General features: G+C 37.2%; 3 protein-coding genes and 1 pseudogene across 5 annotated transcripts; 1 reads left to right on the top strand and 3 right to left on the bottom strand.

Moving 5' to 3' along the window:
* Positions 1-1,588: 1,588 nt before the first annotated feature.
* On the bottom strand, positions 1,589-6,788 carry LOC109107700 (zinc finger CCCH domain-containing protein 10-like). 2 transcript variants are annotated; one of them, XM_042758928.1, is made up of 3 exons: positions 6,700-6,788; positions 3,995-5,256; positions 1,589-2,773 (listed from the first exon to the last, which is right to left on the bottom strand). In XM_042758928.1, exons 2-3 carry the CDS (start codon positions 5,111-5,113, stop codon positions 2,267-2,269), a joined length of 1,626 nt encoding a protein of 541 aa, XP_042614862.1. In that variant the 5' UTR covers positions 5,114-5,256; positions 6,700-6,788; the 3' UTR covers positions 1,589-2,266. The 2 variants fall into 2 exon arrangements, with proteins under 2 accessions (XP_042614862.1, XP_042614861.1); XM_042758927.1 differs by having other exon boundaries at positions 6,596-6,750.
* Positions 6,789-7,334: 546 nt separating this feature from the next.
* Positions 7,335-9,679, bottom strand: LOC109107342 (cytochrome c oxidase subunit 6C-1-like). 2 transcript variants are annotated; one of them, XM_019120608.2, is made up of 4 exons: positions 9,545-9,679; positions 8,872-8,985; positions 8,343-8,479; positions 7,335-7,501 (listed from the first exon to the last, which is right to left on the bottom strand). In XM_019120608.2, the coding sequence occupies exons 2-3, from the start codon at positions 8,974-8,976 to the stop codon at positions 8,354-8,356; spliced, it is 231 nt and encodes a 76-aa protein (XP_018976153.1). In that variant the 5' UTR covers positions 8,977-8,985; positions 9,545-9,679; the 3' UTR covers positions 7,335-7,501; positions 8,343-8,353. The 2 variants fall into 2 exon arrangements, with proteins under 2 accessions (XP_018976153.1, XP_018976154.1); XM_019120609.2 differs by having other exon boundaries at positions 9,560-9,592.
* Positions 9,680-10,215: 536 nt separating this feature from the next.
* Positions 10,216-14,345, top strand: LOC109101234 (mitochondrial import receptor subunit TOM34-like). Its single transcript, XM_042758926.1, has 8 exons — positions 10,216-10,606; positions 10,707-10,843; positions 11,709-11,808; positions 11,883-12,035; positions 12,208-12,365; positions 12,442-12,589; positions 12,715-12,841; positions 13,644-14,345. Exons 2-8 carry the CDS (start codon positions 10,714-10,716, stop codon positions 13,743-13,745), a joined length of 918 nt encoding a protein of 305 aa, XP_042614860.1. The 5' UTR covers positions 10,216-10,606; positions 10,707-10,713; the 3' UTR covers positions 13,746-14,345.
* A 2,159-nt stretch (positions 14,346-16,504) lies between these two features.
* LOC122145356 lies at positions 16,505-20,064 on the bottom strand (annotated as a pseudogene).
* Between the last annotated feature and the right edge of the window lie 216 nt (positions 20,065-20,280).

Below are 20,280 nucleotides of genomic sequence, written 5' to 3'. Positions count from 1 at the left end.
GAAGCAAACAAAAACAACAAAAGAGCAATGATATATAAGTGCACTAACACGTCTCAGTTAGCTTAACGCAGTACACGTAGTAAGGGCTTTTAAATAATATAATAAAAATATAATAAAAAGAAAACAGAATAGAAAAAGAATAGAGGAAGCTAGTGTTAGAGGTCTTTTTTATAATTGTATAATAAATGAAAAGAAAACAGAATACAAAAAGATTAGAAAGGCAGTTAGATTTTTTTTTTTTTTTTTTTTTTTTTTTTTTTTTTTTTTAAGAATAGAATTAGAACAGAGTGCTAGAGTTACAGGGTCAAATAAAGATGGAAGAAATGTGTCTTTAGCCGATTCTTGAAGATGGCTAAGGATTCGGATTGAGTTGGGCAGGTCATTCCACCAGGAGGGAACATTTAATATAAAAGTCTGTAAAAGTGACTTTGTGCTTCTTTGGGATGGCACAATCAAGCGATGTTCACTTGCAGAACGCAGGCTTCTAGAGGCACACAGAATCATTAGTATCAAATCCTAAAGGAATGCTAATAAAGCGTCCATAGTAAAACCTTTCCTAATGAATCAGTTGGGATTAGCCAAAACTAAAATATCTGTAATGCATATTTGACTAGTGATCATTTTTATTTTTAAGATATCTAGTGCAATTTTGACTAGTCATAATTCCAGGTGAACATATCCATAATGCAGTTTTGTCTAGTTAAAAAAGTGATAAACAGAAAAAAATGGACTTTCCATATATCTAATGGGATCTTTTTTGATTCTTTGTTCATCAAATTACAATTAGCTTCAAATTCTGAAATAAACCCCACTTTTTGACAAGAAATGGTATGCAACATATCCAGAATACATTACCTATATTATTATTATTTTCTATATTTATCTACAGCGTTTAACTTATTACAGTTATCTTTAATTGTTATTACTGTTTAAAATGAAATTTTACCAGTCAAAACTGACTTATAATGATTTAAAGACAATAAAAGAAAGCTGAAAATGTACTTGTCACAGTAGGTGCTCTCATACCAGCTGACCACCTGCTGCTCAAGATCGGTATTCAATTCATGCACAAGTCATTCACATCAGATTTTAGATAATGGCTGCCAATATAGACACTATAGTTTGTCTAATCCAGAGCATCCAGATGTGCTTGTGTCCTGCAGGCCTAAAACTGGTGGATTATCAGATTAAATAAAGGAAGGAGCTTGAGAACTGGTCAGTTTAAACATACTTCTGATGCTGGAACTTTTTGCATGAAAAATCACCCTACTTTTAATCTGAGAGACCACAAACCTAGTATATATTAGCTTAAAAACATCACAAGCAAACACTAAAGCATGACAGTTCGTTCATGAGAACTGATTAAGAGCAATAAAGTGATTGGGTTTCAAAAATCTGGGGGTTTTCAGTTATAAAACATTGAAAAATGCTGTTAAATTCATATCTATCAAACAGTCTACTCTGCATTAATTGGGCATGCGGAAAATATTTTTAAGCATAAGAAGTGAAACAGTGATTTCTACTATAATATTTACACATCCCATTACACCCATATCCGTCTGGTGATCTGATCATAAGTCAACAGGCCTGAGAGTGTAAACAATGGATGTTATTCTCGGCAGAACATGAGAAAGTGATCAAGCTCATGAAAGAAGTTTGGTTGGAGAAGAAATAAAAAAATTTCATCAAAATTTCAGAAAGATACTCACCAAAGATGGAGGAAACATGGCCAATATTCAGACAGAAAAATGCAGTTATTTAGTTTGCAAAATAAATAAGTAAAACATTTTTATGCCAATATATGATTTTTCTTTTCTTTTTTTGTATGTAAAACATGACAAGAATTAATAATGTTGCTTAATGGGTCAGATTCATTAATTTTGTGCAAAGACCAATAATCAGTTCACACAAAAGCAATTCACAAAACAAACTATTAAAAAAGAATCCAACTAAAACTGACAGCTAACAGGTAAATTCACAATCCTTCTGCAGCGATTAGCTGAATAGTTACATCTTTAAATGTCCACAATCTCGAAGCAGTCTTTCCGGCTCTCTTAAAGGCAATCATCCAGTAAAGCATGGCAAGAAAACTCAAATTTGAGAAGATCCTTATTTTGTCTATACAGAAATTTGTAAGTTCCTTCAGTCAAAACAGACCCTTCACCTGAGAAACTTACCGTGTTATTGGTAAGTTAAACAAAGGGGTGTTAGCAGAGGTGCCTGATTTTAAAATGTATGTATATATTGCTGAAAACATCTGCTCATACTAATGAGGCATGGTTGTGATCCTCATACTCTGACTGGCGATGGGATACGACACCATCGGTGTGGTCGCATGGCTCATCGTGATGCCAGGCAAAGGTTGTGCCATTGACACAGCGACCGGTGCCACCGAAACTGCAACAGGGGCCATGGAAACAGGTGGAGCCATTCCCTGGGCGATAGTCTGAGCGAGGGCGGCAGAGATGGGGTCGGGGTTCAGATGCGGAGGTGGTGCGCTAGGGGGCGCTGCATTGGATGGAGGGGCGGTTGGAGCTCCGGCCGGGGCCACCAGATCCTGTTGCGTGACGGGACGGGGCTGCAGACCAGCGCTGCTCAGAGTGGTGTGTGTTTGGGCGATGCCATGGTTGTAGGAGCTAACAGAACCAACAGGGGGCGCCAGACTCTGCTCAGACGGAGCAGGGGTGGAGGACAGCGTCATCACTTTAGCCTGGCTTCGGAACTGAGCGTTCTGCTCCAGGAGCACCTCGTTGGTGGCTATGAGATTGGACACCTTGAGGAAAAAGGAAATATGTGAGTTTTGAGAATTTCACTTGAAACCCTAAACAGATTTAGGACATTTACAGTTGTCCTTCATTTAAAACAAACAAACAAAAAAAGATTCTGTCACTGATCTTAAAGTACAATTTAGAGATGATTTGCATGTTTTGATTGCAGGATTTATCATGCAAATACTCTGTCATCATTTATTCATGCTCAAATCATTCAAAATCTGTATTATTTTCTGTCATCTGTGGAACATAAAAGATTATCTATTGCAGACTGTCCAGAATTTAAAAAAGTAAAGTCAAAGATGGGACTGTCAATCTCCAAAATCTCCACAAAAAATGAATATAAAATAATAATAATAATAATAATAATAGGGATGCATTGTATATGTTCCATATCAGTTAATATCAGAGATTTTTAAGTATATTAGAATCAGTCAATATTGAATATTTAATAATGCATGCCTAATTTTTACATACAGATTACGTTTATCATCATCTAACACTCATCAAAAAAGATTAAACTTAAATCTTTAGCAAATCTCAAAGTAAGAATTTATTTTTTATACTGCACATTATAATGTTATGATGCAGCATTTAAAACTACTGATACTGGTTTTTAAGTTTTATTTTTAGGTTATTTAGACAAAATAGTACAGAATTTTATTATCGGTGCCTCCCTAAAAAAAAGCTGTTGTTATTGTTAACTAAAATTAAAACAAACTATTAAAAATCATTTTCATTTAGAAATGAAATAAACTAAATACAAATATATATAAAGTACACAAAAAAATACTAAAACAGAAAAAAACAGACAAAAAATTAAAAGGTCAAAATTACTAAAACTGAAAAAAATAAAATTGTAATAATATCAATAATATTAAAACAATACTGCAAAAAAGCACAATAAAAATAAGGAACAGTTCGTTTGTTATAAATATTCTCCTCTGCTGTATTTCTCTAAACTCATTTACACTAGGTTTGATGCAATGTGAAATGTCTTTCTGTTGTGGTCTTTTGCAACAAATCAGGCACAATGCATCTTGAAGCTCTATATTTGTACAGAACGAGGCTGGAGAGCTAAGGCTAAGTTTTTTTAGTAACTTATGTGGACTATATTATTTTGCAGCCCCAAACCCATATATCTTCCTTTGTATTCCACTGAAGAAAGGAAGGTTTGGAACAACATGAGGGTGAGTAAATGAGTACATTTAACATGTGTTCACCTGTTTCTTAAGCTCCTCCACTCTTTTCCTCAGTAGGGAGTTCTCCTCTTCTAGTAAGCGGTACTCTAACGGTCGGGTCGCCAGAGTGGTCTGAAGCCCCAGGTCATAATGTCCACCGGTGGTCCCATCAGTCAACCGCAGCCCCTCCAAACGGCGTCTCTTCAGCTGGAAGGCCGTGTGGTCGACGGGCACCTCCACCGGCCCTGCTTCAAACATACCATTCTCAAACAGAGGGTCGTAGACGGAGCAAGGGCCCCTGTCGTAGCGCCGATGACCCGCCGTCCCCATCGACATGCAGACACTCATCGAGCCCCCACCTCCAGTCGACATGCCCTGGTCTCTGCAGCTGCCCATACTGGGACATGCCATTCCCATGTAGTTACCAACGCTACCACCAACAAGCCCAGACATCCCGCCACAGGCACTGCCAACACTTCCTGCTCCACCACCGGCGGTGTTCACCATCCCGCTAACCCCTCCGGTGACGCTCATCATGCAACCAACTCCACCCCTGGACGGGGCCTCATATTCATAATCCTTCCTGACGTGACGGAACTTGCACTTGTTGCCCCGCTGGCACTCTCCTTTCAGGTAGTCCCTGCAAATGGGCACCTCTCCACGGCTCAACGGGAGGTCGGTTGGAGACAATCCCATTCCGGCCGCCACCTTCCCCCTGAGCCGAAGCGGAAGCTCTCCAGTTTTCTTATAATAATCCTCGTCCTCCTTCGAGCCGTGCACGAATCTGCAATTAGTGCGCACGCACTCTTTGTTCTGATGGTCGTGGCAGAAGATGAACTCATTCTTTTGCACGCCCAAATCAGGAACCTCGTTGAAGTCTGGATGGCGGAAGCGGCAGCGCTTTCCGCGCTTGCACACGTTCCGCAAAAAGTCCCGGCAAACACCATCCAGTCCCAAACCGGAGCTGAAAGCACCATTTCCTAAAGCGCCGCCACCTCCCATGGCCCCGGGACCTCCGTTACCCCCCGCGCAGCCCACTGAGCCGCTCACCCCTGCCACTCTACCCTCTCCACCCGTCCCAGATCCTCCCTCGTCCCCGACCCCTGTCCCACTGCCACCCCCACCACCACCTGCCAGGTAGGCGCTATCCCGGTCAGGCATGGCGCTCGGCCCAGCGGGAATAGAACGCTGCGCTCATGTGGGAGACGGAGAGGTGGAGGTCTTACAAGTGTTCAGAGTTATAGTGCAAGAAGGAGAAGAGCTCGGACTGAAGACGGATGCAGATCACAGATCCACCCCGGCACCTGTGAATATAATACAAACACAAATATATTTTATTCCAGAAGTATCATTATATAACTGCATAAGTAATTTAAAACTATTTCTACTCATATTATTATTATTATTTCTTGTTTCATTTAAATATAAAGCAGCACAACTGTTTACAACATTGATAAGAAGAAATGTTTCTTGAGCAGCAAATCAGCATTATAGAATTGAAGGATCATGTGACTGAGTAATGATGCTGAAAATTCAGCTTTGCATCACAGAAATAAATTATATGTTATAATATATTTAAATAGACATGCATACATTATAAAATAAATATTTTAAATAAAATATATAACCTCTTATTGTGTTATATTTTGAATTTTAAAATATTTATTTTCATTTTATTATTTAATATATCTTTAGCTTTAAATCAACTTACGAAACACACTCTAAATACAAGTATCTGCAATGATCATTACAGGAAAAACTGACCATCACTTACAACAAATTTCAGGTGCATCATTGCAGTGTTTGTGGGGCAGCCGTTTTATGTCTATTCAACTTTTCTGCATTAAATTAAGCCCAAATTGCGTCACACAGGGAGGCAACTTCTGTTGTGTAGAGCATTTCAGACTTAGGCATGCCATACATATTAAGCTTGTGAAACTTGTACTTTTTAAAATTACATCTTGAAAAGTCTCATTCAACACCAAAAACACAAATTTTAATGCTAATATTTAAATTTCTTCAAAGCATTATAATTCTTCCTGGAAATGCAAATCTTAATCCAACATATTATGCAGTTCAACATAATATTGTTACGGTTTTGTGTTTTGCATAGTAACAGTATTCATTTAAGTAACATAGTACATGAGTATATAATAATATGTGAATAATATATAATTATATGGCAATAACATGGCACAGAAATGTATGTACATTGGAATTTACATGGAACTAAATAAAAGAGTGCAAAAAACAACTTAAAACACCATTTTTTTTTAAATAAAATGCATTATCAATGAAAATGCAAGCTTCAGCCTGGTATACAATATTTTAGAAGATTATATGGTTATATGCAATAATTTTAATAATTTCTTTACTAATACATCAAAGTGCTGTCAAATTTGTGGGGCGCCAAATAACAACACATACAGCATATGCTACCTACAGAGTCTTACAGAAGTAACCAGGTATTGTTGACATGTTCGTTTGTACATTATCTAGATTAAATACACAATATTTAATAGTTTATCCACATCACACAAACATGCTGTCCACTCTCAGGCTCGCGCGCACAAAGGCCTGCAAAAGGCACATGCACAGAACGCACTTGATAACCTAAACCATCACTAGAACTAAACAACTCACCCAGAGTACACACGCAGCCGTATCGGTGAGATTTAAAGAAACTGCGTTTGTACGACATTACTAATCATACGCATTAACTACAAATTGACCGTGAGAATGCTTACATTAGAACATGTTGGTTCATCAACAACAACAACAACTTCCGCTTTCCTTGTTCGAATCACTTCCTGTGCGGTAGAACGCTGGGAAAATGCATGTCAAAATAAAAGCCCTCAAAAGCAAAAATACTGTGCAGATCTCGTGGTACAATGATGATGTTATCAATATGGCACGCCAACGTAGTTTCAAAATAACTATGGTATTAGAAATATATATATATATATATATATATATATATATATATATATATATATATATATATATAAAACGCGCCATTATAGTAGTATCATTCCATTAATAAAATACATTTAAAATAAAAGGTATACAGCAAAGTATACATGTGAGCATGTGGTTTCTCTTAAAGGTCAAAAGTACAAACTAACTGTTGTTTAAGCAACATCATAGGTTTTTAAAGGTAAACATTAACACAAATTTTCATATTTTTCTTTAAATGGCATGGAAAATACTATTCTAGACATGACTATGGCAACATTACTCTATATTGGGATCAAATTAAGAGATTTTAATTTATCATTTATATAATTTACACATTATAGTAAAACATCCAACCTGGTCAGTGATGTGGGTCTCTAACTCAAAGTGTATATTTTCATGTTAAACAACAGACATGTTGACAAGATCAGGTTTCAACATTTATTTTCATACACAAGTACCAATAAGTCACTACAGCATGATGGCTGTCAATAGTTTATTTGTTTATTAATAAGAATATCAGACATCAGTGTTCATATCTGATAATCTCATAAAGATTCAGTTGTAGAGCAGGAATGCAGGGGGGGGCATAACCTGTAAAGAAAGAAGAAAGTGTAAGTCAGTGACACCACAGGTGAATTCAGCAATAACATCACCATGCTTTCACCTGTTGATTAATCACGGCCCATTAACAATTTTTGCATAGCAAGTTCTCTGAAACGTGGTTTAAACACAAATAATGCATGATCTACTCATGTGTGCACTAATTTGCACATTTCCTGAACAGAAATCTGAACGTTGGATAAAGCCAGGTTTTGAAAACAGATTAGAGCTAAAGGTTTTTACTGAGTGATAAAGGATTTATTAAATAAATCAGAAAATACTGTTGTTCAAACAAAAAAACAAGTCACCAATTTTTAACAAATAAAATGTTATAGATCTGGTGAATGATCTATGAACAAACCTTCAGAATATAAATGGGAATAAAACTAAACAGTAAGGACTCGGACATTGAGAAAACGGCCTTTGCAGATATGTAATGAAATTGAAATCTAAAATGCAAATAGATAACGTGTAATAAAAAACAAAAACACTTTAATGTGCATTTTGAATCTTTTCTATACACTAGTCAGAAAAAATAGTTTATGAAAGCCAAACCACCCGACCGGTGCATGAAAAAAAATAATCATGGTATCAATGGCATATTTTTTTTATTATAGCCAGGTACATAACTCTAGTATTTAATTAAATATACATTACATGAACACCTCTCACTTTTGGACCATTTAAAGCTTGTATTTTAGCCAGAGCTGGTTAAAAAGTGTACTCAAATGACGTATTTAGAGCTTCAAGATAATGGATATATTATTAATTTTATTATTGCATGAAAAGTATTACAAATAATAATAATATATGCAACTGAAGGGCCACTCACAAGACAGTGGTTTATTTTCCAGTGGGTCTGACACTTTCAAAAACACCAGCTTCCCTCATGGCACTGAACTCCTTCATTGAATCGTAATGTTTGTAGAAGTCAGCATAAGCTTGTTTCCTGGGCTCCGTTACGGTGAACTGCAGAAAGACACAAAAACTGTTTCTCAGATTCAAGGAAAACTGAAAAAACAACAACAACATTTAACTCCTTTGCCCCAAGATTAAAAAAACAAACAAATTAAAGATGGGGATGCAACCAAATAGCCAAGACTACAAATTAAGGATCATCTAAGGAAAACTAATTAGAATGACTTTTGAGGTTACATCATGAGAAAAAAAAAAAGTGCTTTTAAAAAACGTCCGAATTTATAGATCTTTTTTTAAATTAATTTAAAGAAACCTTTTGACAAGAGGAAGAGATGAAGTACCAATCATAATTTTTAACAGCTATGAAGACCACAAAGGTCAACTATAGTGCATATAATCATAAAAATCAGCATAATCTGATTTATAAGCACATTTGCACTGACCTTGAAGGCGACTGCTGCCACAAGGGCAAGACCGAAAGCTATGGGCAAGTGGAACCTCAAACGCTTGGCAAGGAGGCCTCTCATTGCTGGCTTTACAAGTGACATCGTTGACTTCTAGAAAGAGAAGACAGTAATGAGCATTAATAAAAGAATCTTCAGAAACCGATTTCGTACTGCTACGTGCTGTCCTGACCATCACGAATGGATGTCTGTCTGACTTTTTAAGACAACCAAACGAAGAACCACAATTTCATTATCTACTATCATCCAGATATATGAATCTCTATGTTTGCTCTACTTATGCGTGCTCTTCTTTGCAGCTTTTTAGCGCTTTTAGCTAATATGCAATTTGCATATTATTTTTGTAGACGTGATAAAAGCGCGTGCAAACGCAAAGAAGAGCTTTCTTTTATTTTAAATATAACATTATAGATACATAACAGCCTCGTATCAGCAGGTGAGTATATTCTGAGACATAAATACCTGTCTAGCTAACACTAAGTTTGCTAGCAATGACGACAAGCGGCAAGACGTACTTCAAAAACGAGGCACGTTTAGCTAAAATAAATCAACTCTTATATAGTGTTAAAAACATAACAGTGGTATTATTATATTTTATACAGATTTCAGTATATAAGTGTTGATGTAAGCGTATAGCAAGCTCGATATTTACTGTTTAATTCACGACCTTCAGCACTCACGTCCGGCTTCTCGGAAAGGAAGGCGTTTATGTGGGGCCAAACTACGGAAACAGGCGAGGGACACATACAGCGGGGCAGATTCAGACCAACATGGGACAGCACTGTCATAACAAAGGAAACAAACAGGACATTTTTAAAAAACAGGATAATTAATGTTTTTATTTGCTGGAAAAATTATGCGTTATAGAGCAAAGCATTACATTTGATAAAACATCTCAACTTCGTTGCTACATAGCAACCACGTATTAAATTCATAGTAGTATTAATAATAATAAAACAGAAAATAGACTTTAAAGTGGTTAACTTTAATAGATAAAGACAAAACTTTTTTTAATGTAAAATGTATATTTAAAAAAAAAAATCAGATATAATATTGTCTATTTATAGTCTTGTACTTTATTAAAAATATTTTACTGACTCTATTTACTATATAAATTGCACTTGCATTTCATAGTATTCAAAAATAAAACGAAAAGACAACTGATGCGTTTTAAAATAATGAATTAGTCGGGTTTTAGGAACATCTGGCAACCAACAGCTTGAATTTCCATAGAGGGAAGCCGCCAGTCGTTTGGGACTGGGTCGGTGTTGCCATATCCCTGTAATTTTACGTGTTTTTTCACTCGTTAACTTGTCAGTACAGGTTGCTTGCTTTTCTCGCTGGACCTGGCAACACTGGATTGGGTTACAATCACCCATCCTGATCTTCAAATAGCAGCAGCGGAGATCGACAGCCGCTTCAGTCCGGAGAACTGAAATTGAAATTCAACACCGCCCGTTTCTGTAGAGCCTCAGCCGGTAAAACGTGGTGCTCGTCCCGGCTCGCGCGCGTGTAGTAGGCGGAGAAGCGGATCTTCTAGCGTGTTCTAGAACGAGGACTGACTCGTTCTCTCATGTAACTTTAGTTCACAGTACAACAACTGGTAACCGGTAACCGAGCGGAGCTGGGCGATCTCTAAAGCCCTTCCTTCGATATTTACTCTCCGGGTTTTCAACTTCAGACAGCGATTCTACCGCGGTAGCTTTGTTATATTGTAAGTTTATACCTATCACAACAGTGTTGCTGCCAGTGTGTAATATTGATGTAACTAAGTTAACAGCACTCACGGTTCACGCTGCCTTTGATCGTTTCAGTATCATCATGCCTCAGAAGCGGCGCTCGCAGTCGTGGACGGAGCTCAAACAAGCCGGTAACGAGTGCTTCAGAGCCGGTCAGTACGGAGAAGCTGTGAGCCTCTACAGCCAGTCCATCCAGCTGCTGGAGAAGTCTGGTAAGACCGGTCAAATATAGTAATATTACAAATATCACCATAGTAAACACCAGCGTTACAGTATTACCACTTAGCTAATTACATGTTTTCGTATGTCGGAATGTTCATGGTATTCTTGTAATATCATATCAATACCATGGTATTGCTGAATACATTTCAGTACCATGTGTGTACTGTTTCAGGGGGGTTCAAAATGGGGTCCCAGGACCCCCAAATGAGGATCGTACTCGGGGGTCAGTGGAAAGTTTAGAGAAAGGAGTTGAGCTTAGCTATATAGCTACCACATATTAAATTAGTAGTAAAATTTGCAATAAAATTGAAAAATACATGAAAAAATTGACAGGTTAACATTAATAAAGAAAACTCTCACACACACACACACACACACACATATATATATAGAGAGAGAGAGAGAGATAAATTATACATTTTATAGCACAACACTGTAGTGAGTAGCAAAAGTGTGATATTACATAATAGAAAATATTTTCAAAATCAAAATATACACATATTTATAGGATTAATTTTCATAGTATAAACTGGGTCTTTATAAATACAAATATATTACTGCCTTTTAAATTTTAGGAATTTTAGGATGGGGGGTCCCATGCATTATTATGCTCATATTATCCTTTATCATCTGACAGAACTGTGATGGAATCTGATGGTAACATCATCGTACTGTCATATGCTAATAATACCATGGAGATAACATATTAATATGTTTTTAAATGAGTAATAATAGGGCAATCATACTTAACAGGTTCCTTAAAATGGTTCCTCAGACTATAATGGATGTAAAGGAGGCAGTGGTGCTATTGTAAATAAGGACACATCACTGTATCTGTAACTGTTCTTTTCGCAGGTCAGAAGAACAAGGAAGATCTGGGTATTCTGTACTCCAACAGAGCCGCCAGTTACCTGAAAGATGGAAACTGCAGTGAATGCATTAAAGACTGCACAAAGTAAGTGCAACAAACAGCGGGTGCAAAAATGGTTAAAGTGATTATGTTCCGTGTTAATTATACTTACCTTTCAGGTCTCTTGAACTGATTCCGTTTGGATTTAAAGCTCTGCTTCGCCGGGCGTCAGCTTATGAAGCTTTGGAGAGATACAGACAGGCATATGTGGACTACAAAACTGTTTTACAGATAGACTGGAACATACCGGCTGCTCACGATGGCGTCAACAGGTAATTCTGCATGAACAGGATCCAGAATTATGCATGTTCATAGAGAATGCACTGATCAACTGTATAATGAGGAAATACACAAAATATAACACACACCCAAAGAATAAAATGTCCATTTGTGAGCATAAGGATACAAAAATGTACCATTTAACACATCTCTCCTTGCCTTCAGAATGACCAAGGCTTTGTCGGATGTAGACGGACCTTCTTGGAGAGAGAAACTGCCTCCGATTCCCACCGTTCCGATGTCCGTGAAAGAAAGCCTGGCGCAAGCCGCCAGCTCGGCCTCCAGTCCACAACAAAACAGCGTGATTGACAACAAGAAAAATGGTATTTACCTGTGCCGTACTGAGCGGAGCCATCATGCTTTGCTTCAGCACTTGATTTTCACTTGTTTTATTCGAAGCACCAGGACCTGAAGCTGCTAAAAAAGCCAAGGCTCTAAAGGAAGAAGGCAATGCGTTTGTGAAGAAGGGCGAACACAAGAAAGCCGCGGAGAAGTACACGCAGTCACTCGGTCTGAACCCCACAGAAGTCACAACCTACACAAATCGGTAAGAAATGAAACCAAATGTCAGGTTTCCTATGGTTATTCAGTTCAAAACTGATTTGTAATTCCTACCTGTAAAAGTCATGGACTTCAGGTTTGATAATGTGTGTAAATCAATACTGCTTGTAGGGCTCTCTGCTACCTGTCATTAAAGATGTTCAAAGAAGCTATTAGCGACTGTGATGAGGCTCTTCGATTGGATTCTGCCAACGTTAAGGCTTTTTACCGACGTGGCCAGGCAAACAAGGAACTCAAGGTAAGTTTATTTCTGAATCATTGTCTTAGTTTAAGGGGTCATGAACTGAGAATTAAAAATTCCCTTGATCTTGACATATAAAAGGTTATTGTGCTCTAAAAACACCCTGCAAGTTCAACAACTCAAAACAGCTTATATTGAAGCCAATCTGCCAAAACGACAGGTTGTGGAATGTGCCACTTTGTGACGTAATAGTGTGGCTAAACCCTGCCTCCGCAGAAGATCATCAACGCCTACTTCCACATCACTGCCTGTTTAGCCCCACCCCACGTAGTGTAAACGAGAGAGTGGAAAAACAGCCTTTCTTCTGATCTCAATATTAGGAAAGAGTGGATGAACTTTATTTTTAATGAAGATCCAGATCGCATCAGTAAGAACTTAATCCATTGTTCACTACATTTTATCACGGATTTGTTTGCAAACAAGGCACAATTCAGCGCAGGATTTTCAGAAAGATTGAAACTAAAAGACGATAAATTGGATCCGACAGTAATGTCGCACCAAACCAAATACTGAGTATTTATGTTTTTAACTTAAATCACAGCAGTGTCCATCTATGAAGTCTGTCAAACATTCACAATTGTTAGCCAGTCATAGCACTGAGCGTTTACCAAGTCTACAATCCGCCACGTCCATTCAAACACAGGGTGGTTAAAAACTCCTAGAGATGTTTTTTGATGTAAAAATCTTGTTAACATTATAAGTGGACCTCAGGGAACAGTACAAAAAAAAGGCAGTTTGTGACCTCTTTAGTAAAAATTGGTGGATTGTTTTATAAACTGTAATACATTTTTTCTCTTAGAACAAGAAATCTTGTATTGAAGATCTCAACAGCGTGCTCAAAATCGAGCCAAACAACACGGTGGCGCAGAAGCTACTGCAGGAAGTACAGAAGATGAAATAACCGTGATTATAAAGTGAACATGAGGAAACTTTCCCAAAGTGCCTCGAATTGATTTGCCTCTGCAGTGTTTTGCTACAGACTTTAGATATGCACATCATAATGTTATTTTAAACTTAGGAAAAGTGTTGATGTTCATATAGGCACATTTGTCCGGGTCTATTGTTGTCATTAATAAGGTAATTAAGGCTTTTTCTGAAACTTTTGTGTCTTATGTCAAACTTGTTCTGGTAATTTCATTTGTCCATTTAATCAGTAATGAATCATGTGACATTAAGCATGTGATTTTAATTTCTTTTTCATTGCACACTAAACTGAATGGCTCTTTTTCAGACAAAAATTTAATTCCTACTTCACTTTAGATGGACAACTCAGAAAGGCAGATCGTATTCAGGCTGCGTTTTCTATTACATGTTGTATTGTTGTGGGTTAGTTACTTTCAAAACCAATTAATGTTTAAATACATTTGTAAAGACTTGGCTCCTGTATTTATTAATGTTTCATATGCCATTTTGCATCAAGACCATGTAAACGGATCTTTATTTTATTTCTAGAAAATAATGTGCTGTTATGCATCTGATAATAAAGGAAAATGTTCAGGAATATTGTATTTTATTTTTTTTCATCCTGTAAACCGGCAGATGTAATGCTATGATCAGCGGTGACTTTTATTGTAGGAATTAGCCATACTAAAAAGACATAAACCAGTAAATGCTACGTATACAGGTAGTATAACTATTGTATTCCTGTGGCTCAGTGGTAGAGCATTGTTTTAGCAGTGCAAAAGGTGGTGGGTTCAATTCCCAGGGAACACACATACTGGTAAAAAATATATATAATATATATATAGCCTGAATGCACTGTAAGTTGCTTTGGATAAAAGCATCTGCCAAATGTATAACTGTGAATGAAAGCAAAAATACATGCTGTCAATTCCAATTTCAAATTATTCCTCAGTTATCTGAACTGTAAACATGCCTTAAATTGAATATGCCTTTTACAAACAAGTAATTTTAATCACAGTAGTCAACTTCAAATGTTACTCTAAATGTTTTTTGTACAAAACAAAAAACCCTTTTCTGTTGCAATCAACAGAATGCCACAGATAATTGAATTTACAGAATAATTCAACCAAAATGAATGGGTGCCATCAGAATGAGAGTCCAAACAGCTGATAAAAACATCACAATAATCCACACCACTCCAGTCCATCACTTAACGTCTTGTGAAGCCAAAAGCTGCATCCTTGTAATAAATCCATCAAGACATTTTTAACCTCAAACCATTACTTCTGGTTAGAATGTTCTATTCATAATATTGCTTTCTCCGAATTAAAATATCTTGTGTGAATCACGAGAGAAATATGCACAGATCTAGCACTGTTAACAAGCAAAAAGTCCAAAACAGTTCTAAACAAATGTCAGTGGGTTTTGAAGTCTCAAATCGACTTATTTGAGACTCATATTTTGACCAGAAGAAATGGTTTAAAACACCTTGATGGATTTGTTTCTTACAAATATGCAACGTTTTGCTTCACAAGATGTTAACTGATGGACTGGAGTGGTGTGGATTATTGCGGTGTTTTTAATCAGCTGTTTTGGACTCTCATTCTGACGGCACCCATTCACTGCAGAGGATCCCTTGGTGAGCAAGTGATGTAATGCTACATTTCTCCAAATCTGTTCCTGTGATTAAAAAACAAACTCATCTACATCTTGGATGGCCTGAGGATGAGTACATTTTCAAAAAATTTGGTAAACTATTCCTTTAACTTGTATTGAACCTGGAACATTCCCTTAAATGGTTATTTAAATAGGCATAAAAATTTACACACCATATATATCTTTATAGGAGAGTGAGAAGACCTAGAGAACGTGCTGCTTGTGTATTCTGAATTGAATGTACACCACTATGAAAAACAATACAGCGCGATTTGGAACTGATAAAAACTTTTATTTCACTTTAAATTGTCTTTTACACTTTCCTGATTATAACATGTAAGGTGAAACTAGAACTGTTTTAAAAAGACATACACAAATCTAGTATTACGTCAATAACCAGGTTGTATATTTTTTTTTGTCATTTTGTAATTTTTTTTCCCTTAAGCTAGTCTAAATTTTCACAACCACGTGCGCACTAAGCAATGAAACCGTCACAGAAGCTAACTTTAGGCAGAATACTGGTCAGTAAAAAACAAAGCAATTGGAGATACCAGATATACAGACAGGCTCGGCTCCACATTCACTACTGTATTTTTTGTAATCAAGCGTAGAATAACTGCCATTTGTTCAGCTAAGGGGGGAGAGAGAAAGATTTCGTCTTCAGTGCATGAACATTGTCTTCAGCTCGAGACAGATGAGTTCTACACCTAAGTGGAATGTTATGGTGATGTGACAAGGTATTGTGACACTGAGTGAGTGACTACCCCATAAAAATGTTTGAGGTCCTTCAACTATTTGCCAAATCCGATCTCGGCTTGCGTTTTACAGACTTTGGGCCAAGACTTCAAAGCCTCCACTGGATTGGCAGCACTTTCCTGCACCATAACTCATATTAAATCCAGAATTTCTCATTTTAACTGTTAAGGTCTTACAGAAATTCATCTCTTAGCAAGAATGAAGAGTAGAGAAGTTCAAAGTCAGTCTAAGGCCCCCAAAACTCCTTCTGATTTACATGAAGAGGGAAACATCAAGCATCGACTTCTGTTTGTGTAGTTTGTTTGTTGAATAACTTAAAAAAAAAAAAAAAAACATTTGCAAGCATTTAGTTTTAGGACAAATTATATTTACCTCTAAAATGTTTATAATTGTACATCTTTATTAAATGGAAGTGCGGGAAATATGTCAAAGGGAGGAAAAATGTACAGAACAAACCAGGAAAATCGTTTACTGATGTCAAACAGCACCTTTATGTAAACTGCCTCATTGACAGCACATTAGGAAACTCTCCAGTTTGTTCACGAAAGGTCTGTAATTGTTAAACATCACACACTAATGGAATGTCTTTAACTTAAAACTGAATAGACATGGAATTGCAAACCTCGGGTCCCTTTTTGTCGTCAGCCGTGTATGCAAAATTACGCACATGACAGCAATGATAGTAATGCATGTTAGTCAGTGTCACAATACAGCCTGTTTTCATCCCTTCTGTATGAGATCGCAACAGAATTGTACTGCTCTTTGTAACGAAACCATTCCGATTTCCATTAAGCACAAGTTATCCAGGAGGAAAAACTAAACATCACAGTGTTTGTTAAATTAATGGACAGTTTAATAGCCTTTTGAATAAAACCAGCAATCGCCAGTACACTATTGGAGAGAAGAGACAGAAGGGAAAAATGGTGTTGGGGTGGGTGGACACTATAATGTGTTATATCCTGCTAGACCAGAGAATATATACCTTTTAAAAATGTTAGGAAGGATTTTAGGACGGGAAAAAAAAAAAAGATGGAAATTGTTTCCACTATTCAACCATTTCCCCTCGACTGGGGGGAAAATACACAATCAGACATGTTTGAGACAAGTCAGCCTTGGAAAAACCAAACTTTTCCCTGCCGCTCGTGGCTTCAGGGGTACAAACTTGCAGGTCAGGTACAATTCATGCTGCTCGTCATACAGAAAGGTGGATAAAGGTGAGGTGGATTGGATGGAGCAGGGAATTATGGGCTGTATATGTGTAAGATAAAGAGTGTAGGTGGATTTAACAGTGAAGTGCAACGCCTTTAGTTTCTCGCCCTCGCCAGCATCCCCCTCATCACCCTGGTTTTCTGATGTCCACAGCTGCAGAACAAAAGAAAAAAAAAATTACAATTAGACAATGATAAGGCTTCCAAGGGTCCAAAATTAACTGACCAATGGCGTAATATTAAATTTTTTTCTTATTGGCAAAATTTTGCATTATTCATATAAAAACTATACTGACAACTATTCTGTAGCTTTTATGAAGGTAAATTCAAGATATTTTGTTTGCCTCATCAATATTTGTCTTGTTTTCCAGTGCAAATATCTAAGATTCTTAAATCAAGATGACACAAGAAGTCTCATACCACATTGACAGATGTGTTCTTTTAAGCAAAACCTCATTTCATTTTGTTTAATTTCTAAAAGAACATGACATCATATTTCAATTTGAATCTCAAGTAAATGCATCTGATTTAAGAATGTTGGATATTTGTTTTGAAACGCCTAACAGATATACTGAGGGAGATATTCATTTTTCCACCTTAAATGCCATGAATTTAAGACTTCCTGTTGTGATTTAAGACCTTGTGATAAGACCTGAATTTGTGAAAAGGGTGAATTAACACTTTAAGACTTGCAATTCATATCAATTAATAAACTAAAATTGTTATGGTAATAATAACTTGTAAATGACAAAACTAGCATGGCTCAAACTAAATTTGTAAAGCTTGATTTAAAGTTTTATTTAATGATGAGTAGTCTAAACAGTCTACACTAATTTTGCATTGTTAATTTTAAGCAAAGATTAATTTTGGGGTCTGTCTAAACCTATTAAAGCCAAAGATGGCACTTACAGTGAGGTTGTCCCTTAGTAACTGCATGATCAGGGTGCTGTCTTTGTAGGAGTCCTCGTTTAAGGTGTCCAGCTCAGCAATGGCCTCATCGAAAGCCTACGGTGAAAGCAAACATGAGGGTAAGTTCTGTCTTCCTGTACACTGGAATTGAACACACTATTTTTCAATATAAACTCATTTAGTTTCACATTCCAAATCACTTTTTGAAGATATTCATGGGATGAAAGAGGAAAGTGTACATTGTGTGTGCCCAAAACAGAAAAAGTCAAACGCGCAGACAAGTAGTAGATGAACAGATCATTGTCTAACCGTCCTTTGCCAAAGCGCAGGCCTGCTCTGGGGTGTTGAGGATTTCATAGTAAAACACGGAGAAGTTCAGTGCTAGTCCCAGCCTGATGGGGTGTGTTGGCTGCATTTCCCTTTTGCTGATCTCAAACGCATCCTGGTAAGCCTTCTGAGAGTTGTCCACTGTGGCTGTAATTTGAGAGAAAAAACAAAATCAAATTCATGACCATCACATCACAGCCTGAATGTTCTGATGCTTTGGCTAGCATCTAACTATTAACTCTTAGGACTGGACTTTAAACTTCAGCAATATCAGTTCCAACCATTTCCTATTAGTCCATCTTCTCCCTAATGAATAGATTTAACAGGTTAATATTTAGTCAACAAACTTCTTGCTTTAAAGAAAATGAGCTCACTTCTCTTTGCTTCTCCGGATGCCACCTCGGACAGGTATCTGTAGTAGTCTCCTTTCATTTTCAGGTAGAAAAACTTTGCTCTCTGCCTGGCTAGCATTGGGAATTAGGTACTTTCTCCAGGAGACCCTGAGAGAACAGAGGTAAGACTGACATTAAGCTATGAACATTAATACTAATATTAAATGAAAAGCACTGACCATCAGAAAGAGGAAAAATGAAACTACTTTCGTAAAGGTAAAGTGTGCATTTTTTGATCCATCCTAATTGCATTGTTCATACGAGCAGTTTCATGTTACAAATAAAATTGATTCCTTTTGCTCTAACCGTAAAGTGACCTGCCTTGCTGCCTAATCTAAGTGAAAACAAACATTTAGTGGTTGATTGCAACTCATTCATATAAAGCTTTGCACCTGAAGCCCAACGATTTTGACACAAAGGCAATGCAAGAGAAAAACACACAGTATTCTAATAAGCATATATATACATTGCACATTTTTTAATTGAAATTTGAATTTTCTGAATTTTGGCCAAAGACAGTCATTCTTTAAATTTATGTACTAAATTCATACTTTAACACTATAATGCCTTAAAATGCTGTAGCCAACTAGATTTTGAAACGGAACATCTAATATTGCATAACAGACATCATCATAATAGTCCTACGTTTTAAAATTCAGCTGCAATTCTAAACCTAAAATTAATTGCTAATTAAATCAGGTGGAACTTCTAGAACTGTCAATTCAACTGTCAAATGTTTTCTCTTCACACGTCACGTCTCTCACCAGCACGTCGTTGCAGATGTCCTGAAGCTCAGCCTCGATCTTCTCACGGTATTCACGCGCCATCTGCTGTTTCTTCTCGTTGCCCTCTGTTTTCTGCTCGATGCTGGAGATCACGCGCCAGGACGAGCGGCGGGGGGGGCCCCACTACGTTCTTGTAAGCCACGGAGAGCAGGTTGCGCTCTTCGTTGGAAAGCTCAACGCCACCCTCCGTGACAGCCTTCATGGAAGCAGCCATGTCATCATAGCGCTCGGCCTGCTCAGCGAGCTTTGCCTTCTGCACTAGGTCACTCTTGTCCATGATGCAACTACAAAAGTAAGAGAAAATGTATAGTTCGATAACAAAATGCACGTTGGAGAGTTGATTTCTCCTTTTCCTATAGCCTGTACTATGAATATAATAAAATTAAGTCAAGTTTGGTGTCGCTTAGTGAGATTCAAGCTGACCTCCTTTTGTTGTAAAGAGGTCAGTTTTCAAGTTGGCGCCTGTTTTGACCTGCACCAGATACTATTATTAAATTTGG

Source organism: Cyprinus carpio, chromosome A6, assembly GCF_018340385.1.
Source record: "Cyprinus carpio isolate SPL01 chromosome A6, ASM1834038v1, whole genome shotgun sequence".
NCBI classification, from domain to species: domain Eukaryota; kingdom Metazoa; phylum Chordata; class Actinopteri; order Cypriniformes; family Cyprinidae; genus Cyprinus; species Cyprinus carpio.
This window is presented reverse-complemented; position numbering and strand designations above follow the sequence as displayed.